At 40.2% G+C, this 20,847-nt stretch overlaps 1 protein-coding gene across 1 annotated transcript in view; it reads right to left on the bottom strand.

Annotated features, from left to right (window-relative positions):
• ACYP2 (acylphosphatase 2) overlaps nt 1-19,443 on the bottom strand; it is a 43,649-nt gene extending 24,206 nt beyond the window's left edge. Inside the window, exons 1-3 of the mRNA XM_009902066.2 lie at nt 19,273-19,443; nt 18,478-18,494; nt 16,743-16,852 (exon numbers count right to left, since the gene is read on the bottom strand). Coding sequence (XP_009900368.1) covers nt 16,743-16,852; nt 18,478-18,494; nt 19,273-19,342 — 197 coding nt within the window. The 5' untranslated portion in view covers nt 19,343-19,443. The remainder of the gene's footprint in view (nt 1-16,742; nt 16,853-18,477; nt 18,495-19,272) is intronic.
• Nucleotides 19,444-20,847: the final 1,404 nt, after the last annotated feature.

Raw genomic sequence — 20,847 nt, 5'->3', positions numbered from 1 at the left:
CAGCTATAAAACAGACACAGTTGAACAGTTTTGTTTTAAACTACAGGATCAGAAGGGTAAAGAGAATAGAGTGGCAATGGGCTAGACTGGAAGTCAGGAAACAACTTGAATTCAGAGACTGCAACAAAATTCCTGTGTGTTTCAGCCAGTTCATCTCTGTACCACAGGTTTCCATTTGTAAATTAATCCTGTCTCACTCTCTGGCTTTATTGCTTAATCATGCTCTCTGTTTTTTGGCAGTAGGGATCTCTTATAACATGTTAATCAAGCAGAATGAGGTACTGACTATACATTTTTTTTCTTTGTACTGTTTAACATCAGGGAGATTTTGAGATTAGAAAGATACTGTTTCTTCTGAACCTAGCAGAAACTGACTGCTCCAGCTGGCCCAGAGGAATCAGCTGACACAATATGCAAGGATATAATTTGACACAGACCAAATGAAGTTACTGGAAACTAGATAAAAGCAGACTATGAGATCTAAAACAAGGTGTTATTCTTCAGTGCTTTACTGACGTTAGCTAACCAATGCATAGAGCCCCAACAACTGAAAGGGAGAAACTGCTCCAGTGATTAGTGTAGAACCTGGTATCAGACCCACACCTCCCTCTCAGCTCTATTACAGGTTTGTTGTATGAGCCCAGTTCCTTTATGTAGAGGACGGGAATAATACAGATGTAGCCACTAAACAGAACTGCCATACATTTTAACAGTAACACTCAGTCCTGACAGCTAAGGCAGGATGGACTAGATGATCTCCGGAGGTTCCCTCCAAACTCTACTACCATTCTGCAACTCTGTGATTCTATGTAAACTTCACACAGAACTGTTGATGTACTGTGGGAACTGGACAAGGCAAAAAAAATTAGATCTTGATCCTCAGAGGATCCTGATAGACAGTCCAATATCCCTGGCACACTTCAATCTATAACCAAGCAGAGATAAATCTCACTTCACTCTGTCTGATATTCAACACTTCTCCCCCCTAACTGAGAGGATATAGCAGTTGGAAAAAAGCTGAAAACACAAAACTACAACTGTGCTAGCAGAGTTCACCACTAGGACAGCCAACATCAACCAGTTTTGCTCTCCCTAGCAGGTCTCACAAAACACGGTGGGGGGATTATTGCCAAGCACTCGTGACGGCAGCAGGGTAATATAGAGATTCACACTCTAACAAAAACATCTGGAAAAGCAGAAAAAGGAACATCAGTCATTTTGCAAGGCATCATGAGTGCCCTGTTTGCCTCAACTTTTGCAAAGTCAACCTAATTTGGAAGTTTTTAAACATAAGTAGTGTGGTGGGTTGAAAATTCCCCCCCACATCAAATTGCCAGACCAGCCCAGTTGGAAGCAAATGAAGCTGTATTTACAAGCAAAACTACAATCTACGATGAAATGCAATGAATATGTACAAAATATACAGTATTTACAAGATATAAACAGCACAGGAACTCCCCTGGCCAAAAACCAGGGGAGCTGCTAATAGCTTCACACTCCCTGCCATCCTCCTTACCCCCCTGAACACAGATGGACAAGAGAAAAGAGCAGAAAGTTATTTTGTTAGGACACCCAGCCAAAACAAAGAGCACAGCCAAGGTCAGCAAAGCCAAAGAGAAGCAAGTTATTGTCTCCCAGAGCGAGGAAGCCGAAAAGAGAGAAAGATAGTATATATGACCCCATTTTATTGATAGTGCATCCAATGGGATTGTTTAGAACTTATTCTCTTGCTTTTTACACCCAATAGTGATTTATTTACATTCTATCGCTTTCTGTTCAAGATCTGTGGAACATTTTAAAGGTGCAGCCTAAAACTACCACAAGTAGGTATCAGGAATGATATTTGTGATAAATAGCAGTGACCAGAAAATATATTTTCCTGTTGCTGCAACTGAGTAATACAGCTCAGCTCAGTTTCCCTGCTAATCAGGGTATAGCACATGCAACCGTAATTTGCAGCAGCACAAATAAAATCTCTGTGTACATACTCCCAAACGAAGACAGACTACAGGTGTGATTCACCTGTAGGTCAGGCAGCTGACCTAAGAACTTGAACATCTCCAAAAGGAACTGAATATGCATTCCAAGTGTTTTTCATCAGAACATGCTGCCAGTTTGAGGAGCCTGAGCTTTCAAAGCTCACAGCACCGAAATCGTTATGCCACAGAGTCTTGCTTAAACAATCCTTCCAACACTCCTGGTTCTGCAACAGCCTCTGCAGAGCTCCCTTAGATCTTCAGTTCCTGTCTGCAAATGTAGGGCAGCTCAGGAAGACTGGCAGCAGCCAGCTTTCTACACCCTTCCCAGAATAGAGACAAACCATCACATTTTCCTAAACTCTTTAAAATCTCCTCTGCAAAACCCAATCTAAAGAATATTTTAAGCCTACACAAACTGACAGCGGGACAGAGCTGTGTAGTCTGAGAATTTTCTAGTACTGACCTTGAAATTTAACTTCAAGGAATGCCTTATATTATACAATGAGCAGGGCCAGAGGCTTCGGATTAGCATTTGCAGACCATAACAGGATTTCAGGTGAATTCCTATATGGTAGGCCAAACCTACTCTGATCCAAAAATACGATGACTGAAATCTCATTAAATAATTGCTGGGAGATTTGTGAGCTCAAATAGATTGGGTTTGTTGCTCCAGATGGTTTGGTTTTCTAGTAAATACTGACATTCTATGGCTTACAGAGTCAAAAAAGGGAAGGTAAACGATTGGTACTGGACCCTCTCCCATCAGAATGGCTATTGGGAAGCCAGTGAATTTTTTTCCACACATAATATCAGCTGCCCATTTTAAAGCCTGCTTTTTGTTCATTAAGTTCTGAATACTTTTCAAACTGATTTTCTTTGTTCCTTTAGCAAGAAAACAAGCAGGAAGAGCCTGCAGCATCACAATGATGCAGGTCTGAAGAGCAGTGGAAAGCATTTAAAGCAGACAGAACATTCATTACAGATTAAAAGAGCCTGCTGTTTCACCTCAATTACAGAAAAAGCATCACAAAGGATACCAGCTTTGGAAAGAAAGCTTCCAATCCAGTAACGGAGTGACTGTAGCAAATAACTTGATAGCAACAGTATGTCAGATCAAATCCACAAGTTATTCTCAGTAAAGAGACTTCGGTGCCCCTTTCAGAGATGCTACATAAAACAGAAATGCAAAGATACGAACAATAATGTTAACTCTGTGAGATAGTTGGTAACATCCAAAATAGTTCATGGTATCATAGGAAAGAAGCAAACACTTTATTTCCCTGGAATGTAAGACAAGAGCAGAGGGAGGAGCTGGGAAAAAAAGAACAAGGTAAAATTGAGTTATATATTAGAGTGAAGTTACCCAATGATATTTTTTTTCTACTGCTGCAATGCACTAATAGTAGAGAGAAGAGCAGCAGCAGAAGCAATTTTGAGTTTTTGTCTTCTGTTGGCAAAGGGTGTATCTTGAGTACACAAGCGTGAAGCACTCATCTTCTCTGAAAATACAGTAAATAAACTGAACACAGCTTGCCCATGAATCAAATAAGTACGACAGACATTTGTGGAATAAACCAAGTATTTCTCAGCAACATAAAAAGGCTTCAGCATCCTTTCCTCATAAAACAAGTTCTAACCAGCTTCCTCTTTCTTTCTGGCTAACTGTGCAGCATGGCATAAGTAATAAAGATTCACCTAATTAAGTGCTTAAATTCTAAAGAGATGATGTTTTCTTACCACCAGAATCTTGGTAGGATCAGTAGTAACATGATTGGTAGGTTATGTCCCTAATTACACTTGTGAATTCAGAACTAAATCAAATCCACCCACTCAATGCAGAGTTCACAGTTAGACATCTGCCCCTTCCTTTGTACACTGTCCATCTGTAGTACTACAAAAATATTTGCATTCTTATGCAAAGATGTGATCTGAAAAGTATTCTCTCCCGATTTCTCACCAGAAGCAAAGGCTACTCCTAGCTTAATCCTGAATCTATTTGCCTAGTTCCTAACACTTGTTCTGGGGGCAGTGGCGGTGTTCCCGCGCAAGTCTTTACCTTTACATTACACATTCTTAATATTAGTTTAATGTTGCTTTCTCCTGTGGAGAAATAAATCTCTAGATTTATTCTAGATAATTCTCTAGACCCAGAATAACACTCTTCATTGTTCTTAAGATAGAAAAGTGGTCATAGCAGCCTTGTTCCCTACTTACTGGACTACTAATCTCCAAATATAATTAGCACACAACAAAAGGAAAACAAACCCATTCAGCCATCACAAGGGAAGATTGAAGAATAAAACAGACATTATAGTACACCATAGTACAACTGATTTATGGATTATCCCAACTTTTAAATGCTTGGATTTACAAATTCAGTAATGATTTTTTAACACTGCTCTGCACTTTTAATCTCCATTTTTAGACCAGTTAGCTAAATTATTTTTCTTCTCGGTAAACTTCTGTAGGTTAGAAAATCAAGTGGATGTGCTTATCAAATTATAAATCTCTATACACAGTGTTAGTTACCCTTTCAGCATACAGAAGATCGGTTAATTCTGATGCCTTGTACTTTTCAGATGGCAAAGATCTGCTGTGACGTCCAGATGCAGCATAGGTATCCCCACTAATGCCAACGGAATTCACATGAAACCAAACCATAAATTTTCATACTAGTTTTGGCATGGCTTCCTGGACAACACTGAAAAAAAGTCACTACCATCCTACACAATCTTTGTGCCTAATTTGCTGGAACACATTAGCCTTAAGCAATGCGATTTTTAAAAAGCATCTTTAATTGCTCCAATTTCAATTAAAAAACCAAAGCAAACACACACACCCCCTACAAAAACAACCCCACAACACAACAACCCACTTCAGAATTTGAGGTCAAATAAAATGTTTGAATAAAATAAAAGGAAAAAAAAATGTATTTCTGAAGTTGCTCTTTAAAAAATCACATCAGCCTTTTTGTTTTCCCAGAATTTATTTCAAACAGCACATGCAAGCTGCAGCCAAAAAGCCTGCACAAACTCAGTGGAGTTTACACACCATTGCATATGTGTAATCCATGCACATGAATTAATTCTCATGACATCTGAGCCTTTTCTACATAAGAACTTACAACAAATTCCTCAATTTCTTTCTGGTTATGTTTATGCAATTCAATACAGATAAACATGAGCAAGCTCTACCATGTGATGAGACAACTGGAAACTCTGGATTATCATTGGTGAGGAAAACCCGGCTGAGAAGCAAAGGACAGCAGCTCAGGTTCATTGCTATGAAAACAAGAGTCCCACAGCTTTTGGCTGCTTCAGTGGGGGAAAGGCAACACAGTGGTTTTGCTTGATATGCCAGAGTACAAAAGCCTCCTTTAAAACTGCTAGTTTAAACTGAACTTTTACTCAACGTTTCTGTAAATGCTATATTGGAGCACTAAAGACATCTAGAACACTCTTCAGCTCAGAAAGTCAGCAGGGCATTAAACTGTACCATATCCTAACATATCGTAATAAGAGAATAGCTTCACTTCACTTTGAAAATATCAGAACATGGCACATGGCCCCAATAATATCAACTATAGTGAATGCATAAATGCTTAAAATACTCAAATGAGTAAGAGGCTTCCAGTAGAAATCACACATCATACTGAATTTGAATTTCAAAAAAATTTCCCAGAAAGCTCAACCCAGTTACTGTGGTTTAATTAAAAAGATCAGAGTCAATGTAAGTTTTCAATGTGGATAAAAGAACACTTTCAGAACAATGCCTGAATTGAGTGTTCAGACAACAGTTCCACTTGCCTGTGTTTAGAGTACAATTCAGTTCAAACGTGCAATTCTATGTGCTTCTAACTGTGCAACAGACATTTGAGAACTGAATGTTATCACAGATAGTCATTGGCAGCAAATTAGGATTTTGTGTACCAACACTGCTAACAGCCTTTGAATCGTTAATGTAACACCCACGTGGAACCAGCATTTCCACAGGAGCAAGCCACCAGAGAGACAAAGGTAAAAAGACCCCAAACAAACATTAAAAACATTAAAAGCACCTTGCCCAAGTTCACATAAAGAGTTTTCCAACACTTCTTATTCCAAAGACACAATTCCAGAACTCATTCTTTCTTATAAAAGGAAAGCAGCTTTGTGTCATCTCCGTATCTGACATAGTTGTTTAGGTGGGTTGGATTGGTTGATGGGTTGGACGTGATGATCTTCAAGGTCTCTTCCAACCTGGTTTATTCTATATTCTATTCTATATTCTATATTAATATGCCCACTAGTAATAAGAACAGAAGACCATGTTATGAACAAAAGGCCTGCAGCAATTTTGAAATATCTTAGTATTTTAATAAAAAAAAAAGGAATCCTATGTCTCCCAATAAAATGAAAGGACATTTCTGACAGCTTCAGAGGGAGCTGGAAGGAAGACATGTTCTCCACTGAAACAATGGCACCAAATGGGATCCATACTAAGGTGCCGAGAGAAGTGGCAGATGAGCTGGCCAAGCCACTCCCTGTCATTTTTCAACAGTCCTGGCACACTGGAGAGGTCCCAGATGACTGGAAGCTGACCAACGTGATGCCCATCCACAAGAAGGGCTGGAAGGAGGAACCAGGAAATTACAGACCTGTCAGCCTGACCTCAGTGCCAGGCAAGATTAGGGAACAGGTCATCTTGAGTGCAATCACTCAGCACTTGCAGGATGGCCAAGGGATCAGGCCCAGCCAGCATGGTTTCAGGTCCTGCCTCACCAACTTGATCTCCTTCTATGATCAGATGACCCACCTGGTGGATGTGGGGAAGGCTGTGGATGTAGACTACCTGGACTTCAGCAAGGTCTTTGGCACCGTCCCCCACAGCAAACTCCTGGCCAAGCTGTCAGCCTGTGGCTTGGACAGCAGCACTTCATACTGGGTTAGGAACTGTCTGGAGGGCCAACCCCAGAGAGTGATGGTGAATGGTGCCACATCCATCTGGCAGCCAGTCGCTAGTTAGTGGTGTACCCCAGGGATCAGTGCTGGGCCCCATCCTGTTCAATATCTTTATTGATGATCTGGATGAGGGGATTGAGTCTGTCATCAGTAAATTTGCAGATGACACCAAGCTGGGGGCAGGTGTGGATCTGTTACAGGGTAGGAGAGCTCTGCAGAGGGACCTTGACAGGCTGGACAGATGGGCAGAGTCCAATGGCATGAGATTGAACACATCTAAGTGCTGGGTTCTACACATTGGCCACAACAACCCCATGCAGTGCTACAGGCTGCATGGGGTCAGAGTGGCTGGAGAGCAGCCAGGCAGAAAGGGACCTGGGGGGGTACTGGTTGAGAGTAGGCTGAACATGAGCCAGCAGTGTGCCCAGGTGGCCAAGAAGGCCAGTGGCATCCTGGCCTGCGTCAGGAATAGTGCAGCCAGCAGGAGCAGGGAGGTCATTCTGCCCCTGTACACCGCACTGGTTAGGCCACACCTTGAGTCCTGTGTCCAGTTCTGGGCCCCTCAGTTTAGGAAAGATGTTGACTTGCTGGAATGTGTCCAGAGAAGGGCAACAAAACTGGTGAGGGGTTTAGAGCACAAGCCCTATGAGGAGAGGCTGAGCGAGCTGGGGTTGCTTAGCCTGGAGAAGAGAAGGCTCAGAGGAGACCTTCTTGCTGTCTACAACTACCTGAAGGGAGGTTGTAGCCAGGTGGAAGATGGTCTCTTTTTCCAGGCAACCAGCACCAGAACAAGAGGACACAGTCTCAAGCTGTGCCAGGGGAGATTTAGGCTGGATGTTAGGAAGAAATTCTTCACAGAGATTGGCCATTGGAATGGGCTGCCCAGGGAGGTAGTGAAGTCACCATCACTCTGCCATGGTTTAGTTGATTAGATGGTGTTGGGTGATAGGTTGGACGTGATGATCTCAAAGTTCTTTTCCATCCTGGCTAATTCTATTCTATTCTAATTCAAGTATCAAATACCAGAAGCTGTTGAGAGGTGGCCCCTGCCTCCACCACATCAGAATACCTCAACGAACTTGTGTTCATCGTATAATACTAAACTATAACATGTATTTTAGAGTAATAACTGTGAGAGTTAAACAGTGTCCTACCTTTGAACCCTTCGATGTAAATAAGTACGTGTGACCTTCAACAGGAACTTTTAATCTCAAAACTGAGTAAATTGTTTAGCTGTTCAAAAATCTGATATTCAAAAATGAAGAAAACATGAGGATTAAGCTCTAATGAGACAGTATTTAGTAAATCCCATTAGTTCTGTGTATTATAAAGAGACATTTAGGACAATGTTAATTTAGAACAAAATTTTTTGTCAAAACGTATTACTGTGTACCCTTCAGTGATCAGAAACAGAGGCAGATGCTATATAAAGAATTCCAGTTCCACTGAGCCACTGCGAATGCATGGCAACTGTAAAAATTAAGATTGAGCAACAAAAAAAACCACCAAAACCACAAACCACAGAATCAACAAGGTCAGAGATGACAACTATCTTTACATCCCAGCAGAAGAAACTGAGGTGTGGAATACATTCTTTTTGCACTGTTCTATAGCCACAAAGACGTATCTATGGATAAAAGCTTTAGTGGTTTATGGCATTTCCAAGTAAAGAACAGTGACTATACAGCACAGTCAGAGGACAGGACCGGTGCCAGTAGTCCACTTCTATTTCTGGCTCTGTCACTGGTGGGCTGTGTGACCTTCAGTGGAGAGCTTCCTTCAGCCACACCTGCTCCACAGGGACAGAACTGCTATTTGCTGTCCAGGATATAAAATGGCAAGGGCAGAACAAAGGTAGGACACTAGGTCTCCATTTCTATGTTGGAAGCATACAGCTCTCTTATTCAGCTAAATATCATCAATATCTTATTGGTTTTCTTCTTTCTCAGAAGCCAGTAACAACTCCATCTTCTGACTTACCTTATCCATTTCTTCTTGGTGCTAGTACAGCTACTGCAATAAACTGTAATTACTACTACTTTTATCTAGTTTTGAACTGTTAAAATCCTAAAGAACAAGGTTTAATTCTACTCTTTCCCAGGTCATCAATAGTAACACTTAGTAAATCTAATTTACCAAGTCAAACGCTGTGAGCCTGCTTAACTTAAAATAGTTCAAAACTATAGCTTAAAGTTGACAGGCTAAAACAAGTAACAGTAGATATGAAATTATTACCTCAGACACTTGGTATCAAGAGAAATGGACACATTTTCCATCACACTAACCACAAAGATTATAGTTTAACACAATTGGATTTTCCAGTATAGGTTATTTTTACCTTTAAACACTAAAATTAAACTAAATTAAAACAAACAAACAAACAAGCAAACAAACAAACAAACTTGTGATACTTGGATCCATACTGAATTACAAAAATTCATCATTTCAAAATTCAACATTTCTTTCCATTTGACTCCTATTGAGTTACTGAAATACTGCACTTCATTACAATCATAAATGAGAACACATCTGTCTCTAACCCTTTTTCACTCTTTCACATTATAGCAAAGTAAACAAGAAATCTTAAAGAATGGGATTTTAATCTCCCTCTCCCCCTTCCTTCAGAACAGATTACTGCCAGCTTCCCAAGAACAGCATGTTCAGGAAATATTTCAGCCATACTATTATGGCCCATAGCCGCCTCACTGACAAGGCACAATGTAAACATTAAGTGCTCTGCATCAGAGCTGATATGTTTATAAAAAACATGCAAGACAAGAAGGTTTACTCCTCACAATTTTATAATTGCTTTCTCTAACACTGAAACATCTAACAACCAGTGTTCTTTGAATGATAGACTTCAAACTTAGCAGCTGCAATTTGGTGCCTCTATGCTTTTCCAGATGTGTAATACTCATTTTCACCTTAGCCTACACATTCTTTGATCAGATAAAAGACAATGAGACTTCAGCCAGTGTGTTCATTAGACTAGTAATTAAATCAATTCAGTAATAAAGTTTTACAACCTTTTAATAAATACAACCCAGTATACCTATGAATTGCGCTATTTAGAGAACTTCATTAATCTTACAACCTAATTTGTTTTAGACGGTTTAACAATCTCTTCCTAAATCCTCTGTGCCATGTTAGACCCTAAATCTTGTTTCCAACTCCAACAGTATTTTACTCCCATTGCAACTAGCTCATCCCTCTGCCATTCTCCTCTCCCACATTAATAGATTTCAGCACTTTCCTTCTATCTTAGGGCCAATCTCACATCACAGTATCACAGTATAACCAAGGTTGGAAGAGACCCCAAGGATCATCAAGTCCAATCTGTCCCAACAGACCTCACAACTAGACCATGGCACCAAGTGCCACGTCCAATCTCCCCTTGAACACCTCCAGGGACGGTGACTCCACCACCTCCCTGGGCAGCCCATTCCAATGACGAATGACTCGCTCAGTGAAGAACTTTTTCCTCACCTCGAGTCTAAACCTCCCCTGGCACAGCTTGAGACTGTGTCCCCTAATTACCTTACATAATTACCTTTCCTATTAAAGAACACCTTTGGTTATGGTATCATAATGCCTCTCTGCCTCCTATACAGCAAAGTATCTCTGGGAGTCTTCGCCCTTTTCTGATAGTCTGACATTACTCAATACTTCTTGAATCTACTGATAGTCAGCCTGCAATCACATCATTCTATAAACCGTTGTTGCCAATCCCTAACTGACTTCATGTTCTATCCCTAATCCATCAATATTTCCAACCTCTCTGAATTTCTCACTCACCTGCCTTTGTCTTCTTTTCAATACCAGGCTTCTGGGTCTATTACCGATGTCCTGAATATATCTAAAAGCTTCAACTACTAATATACATATACATAGAATATACATAGAATAAACCAGGTTGGAAGAGACCTTCAAGATCATCGCGTCCAACCCATCAACCAATCCAACACCGCCCAAGCAACTAACCCACGGCACCAAGCACCCTGTCAAGTCTTCTCCTAAAAACCTCCAGTGATGGCGACTCCACCACCTCCCCAGGCAGCCCATTCCAATGGGCAATCACTCTTTCTGTATAGAACTTTTTTCTAACATCCAGCCTGAACCTCCCCTGGCGCAGCCTGAGACTGTGTCCTCTTGTTCTGGTACTGCTTGCCTGGGAGAAGAGACCAACATCCGACTGTCTACAACCTCCCTTCAGGTAGTTGTAGAGAGTAATAAGGTCACCCCTGAGTCTCCTCTTCTCCAAGCTAAGCAACCCCAGCTCCCTCAGCCTCTCCTCGTAGGGCTTATGTTCCAAACCCCTCACCAACTTTGTTGCTCTTCTCTGGACTCGTTCCAGCAAGTCAACATCCTTCCTAAACTGAGGGGCCCAGAACTGGACACAGTACTCGAGGTGCGGCCTAACCAGTGCAGTGTACAGGGGCAGAATGACCTCCCTGCTCCTGCTGGCCACACTGTTCCTGATGCAGGCCAGGATGCCATTGGCCCTTCTGGCTGCCTGGGCACACTGCAGGCTCATGTTCAGTCTACCGTCGACTAGCACCCCCAGGTCCCTCTCAGCCTGACTGCTCATCTGTACAAGTGTCCCCTATAGATTAATTTCTACCATTATGCCTAGGTTTACATGCATAGAAGTGTTACAGTTTCTTCTCCTGAACAACACCTGAGGTAAAATTTTTAAAACATATCCTTTTAAAATGGAGAAAAATCTCACAATATAGACTAAAATATGTTCATTTTGTATCTCAAGATAAATTGGGTATTAAGACCTAGAATTTTGCTTAAGGAGCCCATTCATAACCTAAATACGGACTGATTTTTTTAATCTAGCATTTTTTTCTACTTAATGTCATCAGGGCTACTCTCTGCAAACAATTGAAAACATTATATTCAGGAAAAAAGTATTTATTCAATCCCAGCTGGTACAGACAGGAATCTTGAATATATCTAAACTAGAGAAACACACACAATGACAGTTGCAATATTAACTAGATAGTTAAAATAGTACAGAGTGTTCCCTTCTCCCTTTTACAAGGTAAAAATCCAGATTTTTCTATGCAGGTACACACTGAAATAATTTTAAATTAATTCTTCTTATCTGATATTGATATTAAATACTAAATTAATGCTAATTTGAATGTTTTAATTAACAACCATTTCCAATTTAAGCAATCTACATTTAATATCATGCCTTTTTACACAGGATGAATACTTACTAAGGTAGAATAGAATAGAATAGAATAGAATAGAATAGAATAGAATAGAATAGAATAGAATAGAATAGAATAGAATAGAATAGAATAGACCAGGTTGAAAAAGACCTCTGAGATCATCATGTCCAACCTATCATCCAACGCTATCTAATCAACTAAACCATGGCACCAAGTGCCCTATCCAGTCTCTTCCTAAACACCTCCAGTGATAGTGACTCCACCACCTCCCTAGGCAGCCCATTGCAATGGCAAATCACTCCTTCTGCAAAGAACTTCTTCCTAACATCCAGCCTAAACCTCCCCTGGCATGTTATATACCACTTGTGTCTAAAATTGTCCTCAGGTTTTACATTTGTAAGCCTGATTTGAAACATTTGATTTTTAGAATAAATTCTGAATTTGGCATTCCACAAGAGTCTTATCTTCCTTCTTTCATGCATAACTAAGTCATATAGCACCAAAGTTCAAAAAATTCTCACAGGAAAGCCATTTTTAGCCTGTCAATGCATGTTGCTGTGGCAACAACCACAACGTCTACAAAGGCTCTAACTTTATTTGCTGATTAATATGGAAAAAATATCACAAGATACTATAATGAAAAACTCTGCACTATTAAGTCTGCCTGAGGAAAAAAAAAAAAACAAAAGATACCAAAGGTCTACTTCCTCTACCCCATTTAACAATATACAGCCAAGAAAGCCTTCCGTTTACCATAGAATCTTATGCTGACATTCTCCTTTCCTGGTGACTTTCATATTCTTTGGATTACAGACAGTTAAAAGATTGAAAATGAACTTTCAGTTTCTAAGCACAATGGGTGTTACCTTTGTGGAGCTAACAGCTAAAATATAAAATACAGTAGGGAAAAAGCCAGTGAAGGAAAAGATGGTTTCTAACAAAATTCTAAAACCAGATTAACTTCAAATGAAGCACCTACAGTTCAAGGTATCTACAGAACAAACTGCTCCACCTAGAGGTTAAAAAAGCAAGGGAGGTTAAAGCAAGCTTGTAAAATGTTCTCAAGATTTCTTAAAAACACCCTCTAAAACTGGATTCAAAATGCCTCACATGAAAGTTGCCTGATCTTTGAGAATCTAAAAGCTTTACATTAAAAAACAAATCGAGCACAAATTTTGAAACAAAATTATCTAAAAATCAAAACATACTCCTTTATCCCTTACGTTTTTGGCATTTCAATGAATTTGTAGCCTCAGGGAAGTTAGTTTTGCGGGTTTGCCACTTCATGTGATGAGGGCTACATCACTGCAGGATGCAAGTCAAAGAAGCCAGCCCCTCAGCACATCAACAAAATGTTATACCCAAGGTCACAAGGGAATGGCCCAATAAGGAATGAAATTCTTGCACATGCAACATTTTTCAGGCCCCAATCCTTCACACTACCTATTGTTTTCCATTCATTTTTGCAAGAATTGGAATGCCCCTGCTTAGTTGTTATACTTTATTCCTCCACTTCATTCTGTTTCTGCTAACTCTCCATCTAAATTACACACACATACATTAAAATAATGCTTAAAATTAATCACCAGGACAGTCCTCCTAATTCTTCCCTGATTAGGTTCTACCTTGCACCCTTCATAAAAGATAATCACATAAAGGCATTGTTTCTTGAACCTGTATCGAGTACTTCCTAGCTGTGCCTCACAACACAAGCACGATACCAAGAAGAACAAAAAAGGGGCAGAAAATCAGGAGCAAGCACAGCTGCTGGAAATCCATTGGATTAAGGTCTGTTGCATTACTGCTCCAGAACAAAGGCATGGTTTTTTATCTACTCCATGTTTCTGGCAACATGGAATTACCACATAGTGTTTTTTCCAGGTTCTTTTTATTTTATTGCCTCCCATCTTGCTTTTTCCTTTTACTTGCTTTAGAACTGCACTTTCTAATGGCATCCCTTCTCTCTTTTCAGCCTATGTTCTTGATTCCAAGTTCTACCATTGCTCTTGATAGACCAAAATACCCCTTCCACCTCCCCCTAAAAACACAATGAGCCGGAAAATAATTTGTCCAGTAAAATGGACAAATTATTTCATTATCATTAATAGATTATTTTTAAAAGTCCAAGTGCTGAACCTCTGAAAACAAGATTGTTTTATGCCTAAAGTTTAATTTGGAAATTTATCCAAGTATGAAAATACCAGTCCAAAAGACACTGCTGAAGCAACTCCTGAAGGATTTCTACAAGGTAATGCATTGTTTTGCAACAACACTCACCAGGAACCTTTCCTGAAATATAGCATTGATTCACTTTCTGGATTTCTTTGACATGTATTCCATTTGTTCAAACATTAATCTCCACATTTTAAAGATGTGTCATATACACAGAGTCTCTCTTCAGTTGTGAGTAGCCAGTATGTACTAAACAGACCTTGCATGGGAAAGTGGTGACAGAATTTCCTCCTGATTATCTGTCAGAGTTTGAATACAAATGTATGTTTAGGATTCTTGGTTTATACTAATTTATCATAGGGGAAGCCAGCGTCATCTTGCTTTTATTTAATGTACCACTTTAAATAATCCTTGAATCTAGAGCACAGCACTATGAATTCCTAGGAAGCATGACTGTGCATGACAAAAATTGCTGTAAACTCTAGACGTTTCAAAAACTCAAATCTCTTTTGATCTATTGACATGTACTAGTGGAGAGAAATCAGAGCCTTTAAAAGCTGTTCACATACACTAGTTCCTTTCTCACCTATAAGTTCACCAATTTAATGCCAAAATTAAACTCTGCCTTTCAATAGATCAGAATGTACACAGAGAGCAAGGCAAAGTTAACTGCAGCTCCTTCAGCATCCTCCTGTAGAATCTCTAATGTAATAATGTGTTTCAGTGCACACTCCAAAAACATACTTCAACTGTAGCACTCTCAACATACTCGCCTCTGGTGTGGGAATAACTGATTTCCAGAATCAAATTAAGAAGTAACAACTCAAAACAGCTTTATTTGCTCTGAATACCAAACACCTCAACATTTTGAACATATCTGTTTGTCTGTGGGTTTTGTGGGGCTTTGGTGACAATCCAGCTTGCTGACCCTGCTTACAAACTGTATAACAATCACTGTAAGTCAGGGCACCTTGAACAGGAATGCACAATTCAAGCTACAGCCTAATTATCTTCCTTTGTCACCCCTCCTTTTTCTGATTGATGGTTTTATTATTTCTGGAAGAGTCTGTATGCCATCTCATCTTTGAGAACAAGCCTAGTCTTGTTAGTCTCATTTTGCAGCTGTGCTTACTGCAAGATCCCCTATTCCACACAAGCTTCCTGGTGTTGGGGTAAGTGCAGTTTCCTATCCACAAAGGTAACAGAAAAAGGAAGAGGATAGACAAACCACTGCATTCTGCAGCAACCCTAGCTCTGGCAAACACCACAAATATCAGGAGGTAAGACGTGCTTTCCCTTACGTTTGCTTAATGAGAATGTATCAACTGACTAGAACTTTTTAAATGAAGAAGTACTCCCACAAATAGAAACCAAATCCTGGTTTCTTACATGGTCATTTTGGTGTTCTAATTTAACTACAGACAGCATCAAGACATGCAATTTCAATAGACAGGCTATTAACAAAGATCTTGCAGAACATTATTATAAACTTGACCTAAGAAATAAACAACAGATGTTTCCCTGGCTTTGTAAATGTTTTGTAGCCCATGAGAAGCAACCTAATGTTAAGCTCAAGAACAAAACAAAACACAAACAAACAAACCAAAAACACCCTACAATTATTTTTATCACATTAGATAAACACACATAAATCTCTTTATCAGATTGTACAACACTATTTTCCCTGCAAAAAGCCAGCTTCACTTTAAGTTCAGTTTTGAAGTAATTCCTGTACCAGAAAGTGCTGGTATAACTTGCACTAGTAATTGCCCATCCATAATAAAGCTCACAAAGGAAAGTTTCACTATGACTCAGTCTGTGTTGGAAGAATAAACCACTGAAAATCTCTTTACAACTCCAAATCTCCCTCTATACAACTTGCAAAATATCATAGCTGGAAACAACTGAATTAGCTTGGTGTTTTTCCAGGCTTCATTTCCTCAGAGTGAGAGCTATAAGCATTTGGAAACTGGCAATTTAATACAGAAAATCATTATCCAGTCTTTTAAAGACACTAGAATATTTCAAATTTTATTTTCAGTTGGTAGAGACTACAGGCCTTTGCTGAAATGTGTATTAAATTTTTTTTCCCAAGTAGTGGGGGTGGGGAATAAAATCAAACTTAAACACAGTTTCCTTTAAATTGATTTAAGCATAGACTAAGCAAGCCTTTCAAGTTCTCCAGCCTCCTCCTCCACAGAGATGTTTTGCAAAAAGGCTACTTCTCCATTTCACAACAGAAGAATGTAAGGGAAATATGCTGACAAAACCTGTGAAATTTAACCTGGCTGATACTACACAGTGTTTTTAAAGATTAAAATAATTTTCTTACAGCTTAAAAAATGAATGTCCTCAAAATTGATTACTGTTAAATTACTGATACCTGAATCTACTTATCACTTTGGATTAAAAATGTCTTTGTAAATGACTTTAGTAGGACTAAGAAAACCCATAAAAATACTTACATCTCATTTACTTTATCCTCTGGGCCTTGAACTTGGCCTGTTACAGTTCCTTGACTGGTGTTTTTAACCCAGCCAACCACTCCTAATTTCTTAGCTTCCTCTTCTGTGTACTGATGTGAAAAATAATGAAAGAGCACAATCAGTGTCAGCACATACACCACATGTATACCACTTAAAACTCAATTCTCTTTTCATAGCTTTAAAAGCAATAAGTAAGAAAAAAATTCCATATATGATGCTCATATTCTGGTATGAGCTCTAAAGCTGCAGTAGAAGCAGCCAACTTTTAAACAAACAGGAACTAGATTTTTACATATACACAGTGAATGCTATAGCACAATCATGGTCTCCCAGCTATTCAATTCTTGTGATGAAATCAGAAATGTACAAGCACCCTGTTTTCTGAGGTTTTGTCTAACTTTCTCAATTTCTCTTTCATGTACATATGAAATATGTACACATTTTTCTCTGAGCATTGAAGTGGCAGGGACCAGAAAACCTGTTCTGCAGAAATCCACTCAGTTTTTTTATTCATGCATGACAATAAACCCACTTGATTTTCACTAATAGTGCATTTATTTACATGAACAGTACCTCATCTGTTTTGCTTGCACATTTATTAATAAAGAGGTATGAGACTACATGGTCCACATTTTTATCTTGTATTACAAAACATCAGACTGATGGCTCTAACAGTAAGATGGGAAATAGCCAAACATTTTACATCCAAACCAGTGCACGCACACTAAATGCATACACTGCGTCTTCAGACTCTTTAGCAACTTAAATCTTATGCCAGCAGCCAAACTTCAGGCCAATATGACTACAATGCAAAACGTGAAGCAAGTTTCAATGTAATTTAGGCAGTGATGCTGCTAACTATGAAGAGTATTTTTCAAGTTAATTATGAGGTTTTCCATACCAACTCATCCAAAATCATGTAAATGCAGCCATTTCTCAATATTGCTTATCAGTATAGTCTGTATGCATGGCTCCAGATTAGTGCAAAAGCGGGCAGAGTAAACTTGCACCTGCCCACCACAGAATATGTGTACATATGCTTTCCACCTGACTAATTAAATTCAAGACATACTATACTGTAATCCTCTATCCATTTCAATTTTGCATTGTTTTGCAATATATATACACATATAAAAATTGTGCATTAAAACTTTTAGCTCTAATATTAAGCATGATCTACTGTTATCAAAGAATTCTTCTCTGAAACGTGTCCTCTTGTTTCTTGAGCTTCTGTGAAACAGAAAACTACTGCTACATGTTCAGAACTGATGGAGACACTTGGTTGGGATATGAGGCACAGACTGTAGGTCTGTAGCACAGTGTTGTATGGAAACACTTCTTTAAATAATGGTACTATAAATGCCTTTAAAAAAATATTAGAACATATTGTTTCAGAAGCTAATAAAAAGATCACCTTTCTAAAGGACAACATGTTTAATGCACTTGTGGCTGTTTTATCACAAATAATCTAAATATAACCTTTAGATACTACAGAAACAAGCAACACACTATTAAGCATTTAAAAATCCATTTTAATATAACAATAATATAACCCAAGTATTTTTCACCTCTAGATACACTTGCAATACTTAATATCTAACCTGTAACTCAAAGCTCAAGTTGGGTATGTTTATACTTTACAGATCAGTAGCCATTTTTAGCACTGGAAATACTATACTGCAAAAAAGAACTGGTAAATCAGACATGGCCTTACCATCCTGAAACAGACACCTAGAAAAGGAAGAAAAAAGCATTAAAATAATTTGAAAGCATACTATTTCTATAAATGTACTCAATATAAACTACATAGAAGCTACCTGTGGGGTTGTTTGGTTTGGGTTTTTTTTGGTTTTACACACATTTCAGAGCAGTTATGAAATTTTAACTGGAAAAATTCTATACAATTTGTGTACAAAGCGACCTTGAGCCTTTCCTCCGGTAAACGATTATTTTCCACAGCGCGTGTAGCTTTCTTTGATAAGGATGCCGCAGTATGAAAATTGCCTGACTTAATTTTTGCTTCAAAGTTTCTCTGCCAAGCATGGAGGAGAGGGGGAGGGAGGGAAAGGAAGAGGGGAGAAGGGGGGAGGGGGAAGGGAAGACCGGGAGAGGGGAAGACGGGGACGGAGAGGGGGAGGAGGAGAAGGGGAGGGGAAAAAGAGGGGGAAGGGGAGGGGGAAGAGGGAAAGGGGGGGGGGGGGGAGGGGAAGGGAACGGGGGGGGGGGGGGAGGGGGAGATATTCCCACATGACAGAAGACACGGGCAAAACAGGGGTAACTGAAAGTGCAGAACACCCTGTGCCCTCCAGCGAACCGGGTGAGCCTTAGAGCGGGGACACATTTTCAATCTTTCTGCCCCTCCCCACTGTCCGTTTGAGACAAGGTCGCGGCGCCCGAGTGTGGGAGAGCGGGAGCGCGCGCCGGCTCCGCGACTTCCCGCCTCGGCCCTGCGCATGCGCGTGCCAGCACAGCGGCCTCCTTCATCCGGCAGGGCAGAGCCCATTTTTACCTTGCACTCGTCCGAAAACTTCGTAATCCACCGATTTGAGCGCGCCGGAGGCCTTCGTCACTGTAGACATGGCGACGAAGGAAGAGCCACTGCGGCGGGGCGCACCGATCTCCGGGCCGCGGCCGAGCGGGGCCGTCGCGTTCTCCCGGACGGCAGCGCGCGAGGCTCAAGCTTCCCGCCGAAGCGGCCGCTTTATGCAGAGGCGGTGCGCGGAGAGGGGCGGCAAGACTCCCCAAATGGATCTCCCCACCCCAACCCCCGCCACAGAAATCGCCACTTAAGTCGTATTTCTCCCACTGTGAAGGAAGGGACCCCACGGCTTTTAGGCCCTTCGCCGCCTCTAGTCGGAATACAGCGCTGTGCGGCAGTGCAGGCAATACCTACACAGTGAGATACTAAGCCCTCATAAAGGCGTTATTCCTTCCTACATGCGAGAGTAGAAATACCGTGAGAGATCAATGGTCTTCAACGAGGTTCTCTTTAAAGACTGATGCAGTAGGCATATGCCTAAGTGATTTCTCACCTCAAGCATCCAGCACACAGGTAACAGGTTAGTTTGATAAGGTGGAAAGTTAAGTAATCGAAATCTTACTAAAACCAAAACAAACCCCACACCCAAGTTCACCTTGAGCATCCCTTCCTGGTGAGGCTGCACAACTGACTTTTCTCACATCTCCACTTCTTAAGCTTTTACCCAGAGCTTCAGAAGGTTGTTTCCCTTCCCTCTTAAACTACTGCTCTGAGGCAAATGGCAATGCCAGGCAAGGGACTGGGCTTCTCAACTGGACCAGCAGGCCTTGGACATAAAAATCTCAACTCATGTAATTTTTCTTACATAGATACTACATATACTTAAGCCATAAATTTGTTGTTTAGTAGGCTGAGTCTCCAACCAAACACTACAAGGATTTTTCCCTATAATAGGCTAGACACATTAGATACAACATTTAACCAACCTTAGAAGATGAGCTTCGCCTTCTCTTATGCACTAACAGGTAAAGGCAGGTTAACTGAGACTTTACAATAAAAAATAATTTTATTTGCTCTCTCCATTGGGCAATTCTCTCACAGACACTATGTCATAGTATCATAGTATCAGTCAGGGTTGGAAAGGACTACAAGGATCATCTAGTTCCAACCCCCCTGCCATGGGCAGGGACACCCCACACTAGATCAGGCTGGCCAGAGCCTCAGCCAGTCTGGTCTTTAAACACCTCCAGCAGTAATGCAGCACAACCTGAGTCATTTACAAGTTTGGATCTCAAAACGAGAGGTATGTTAAAACTAGATTAAAATCACATAAGTTAATTAGAGAAATGACCATTCAAGTCAGTGCAGAACAAAAATATTCATGTAGAATCGGAAAGTTTCTGATACCACAGGAAACAGGAGCACAATGGACAAATTTTCATAATTTGCCTTATATGACACATCTAATCAAATCCTTGCCTTTTACAGGGGGTCATACATTTTGCTGTTGTGGAATCTGCACCATTTTGTTTTTGAAGGGGAGGATTTTACAGAAAGCAACAGAAAGCAGTGTAACGTGAAAATCTTTTGTCATTTGCTGCCATC

This window comes from Dryobates pubescens, chromosome 3 (genome assembly GCF_014839835.1).
Source record: "Dryobates pubescens isolate bDryPub1 chromosome 3, bDryPub1.pri, whole genome shotgun sequence".
Lineage (NCBI taxonomy): Eukaryota > Metazoa > Chordata > Aves > Piciformes > Picidae > Dryobates > Dryobates pubescens.
Note: the sequence above shows the minus strand (reverse complement) of the source record. Positions and strands in the feature narration are given on the sequence as shown.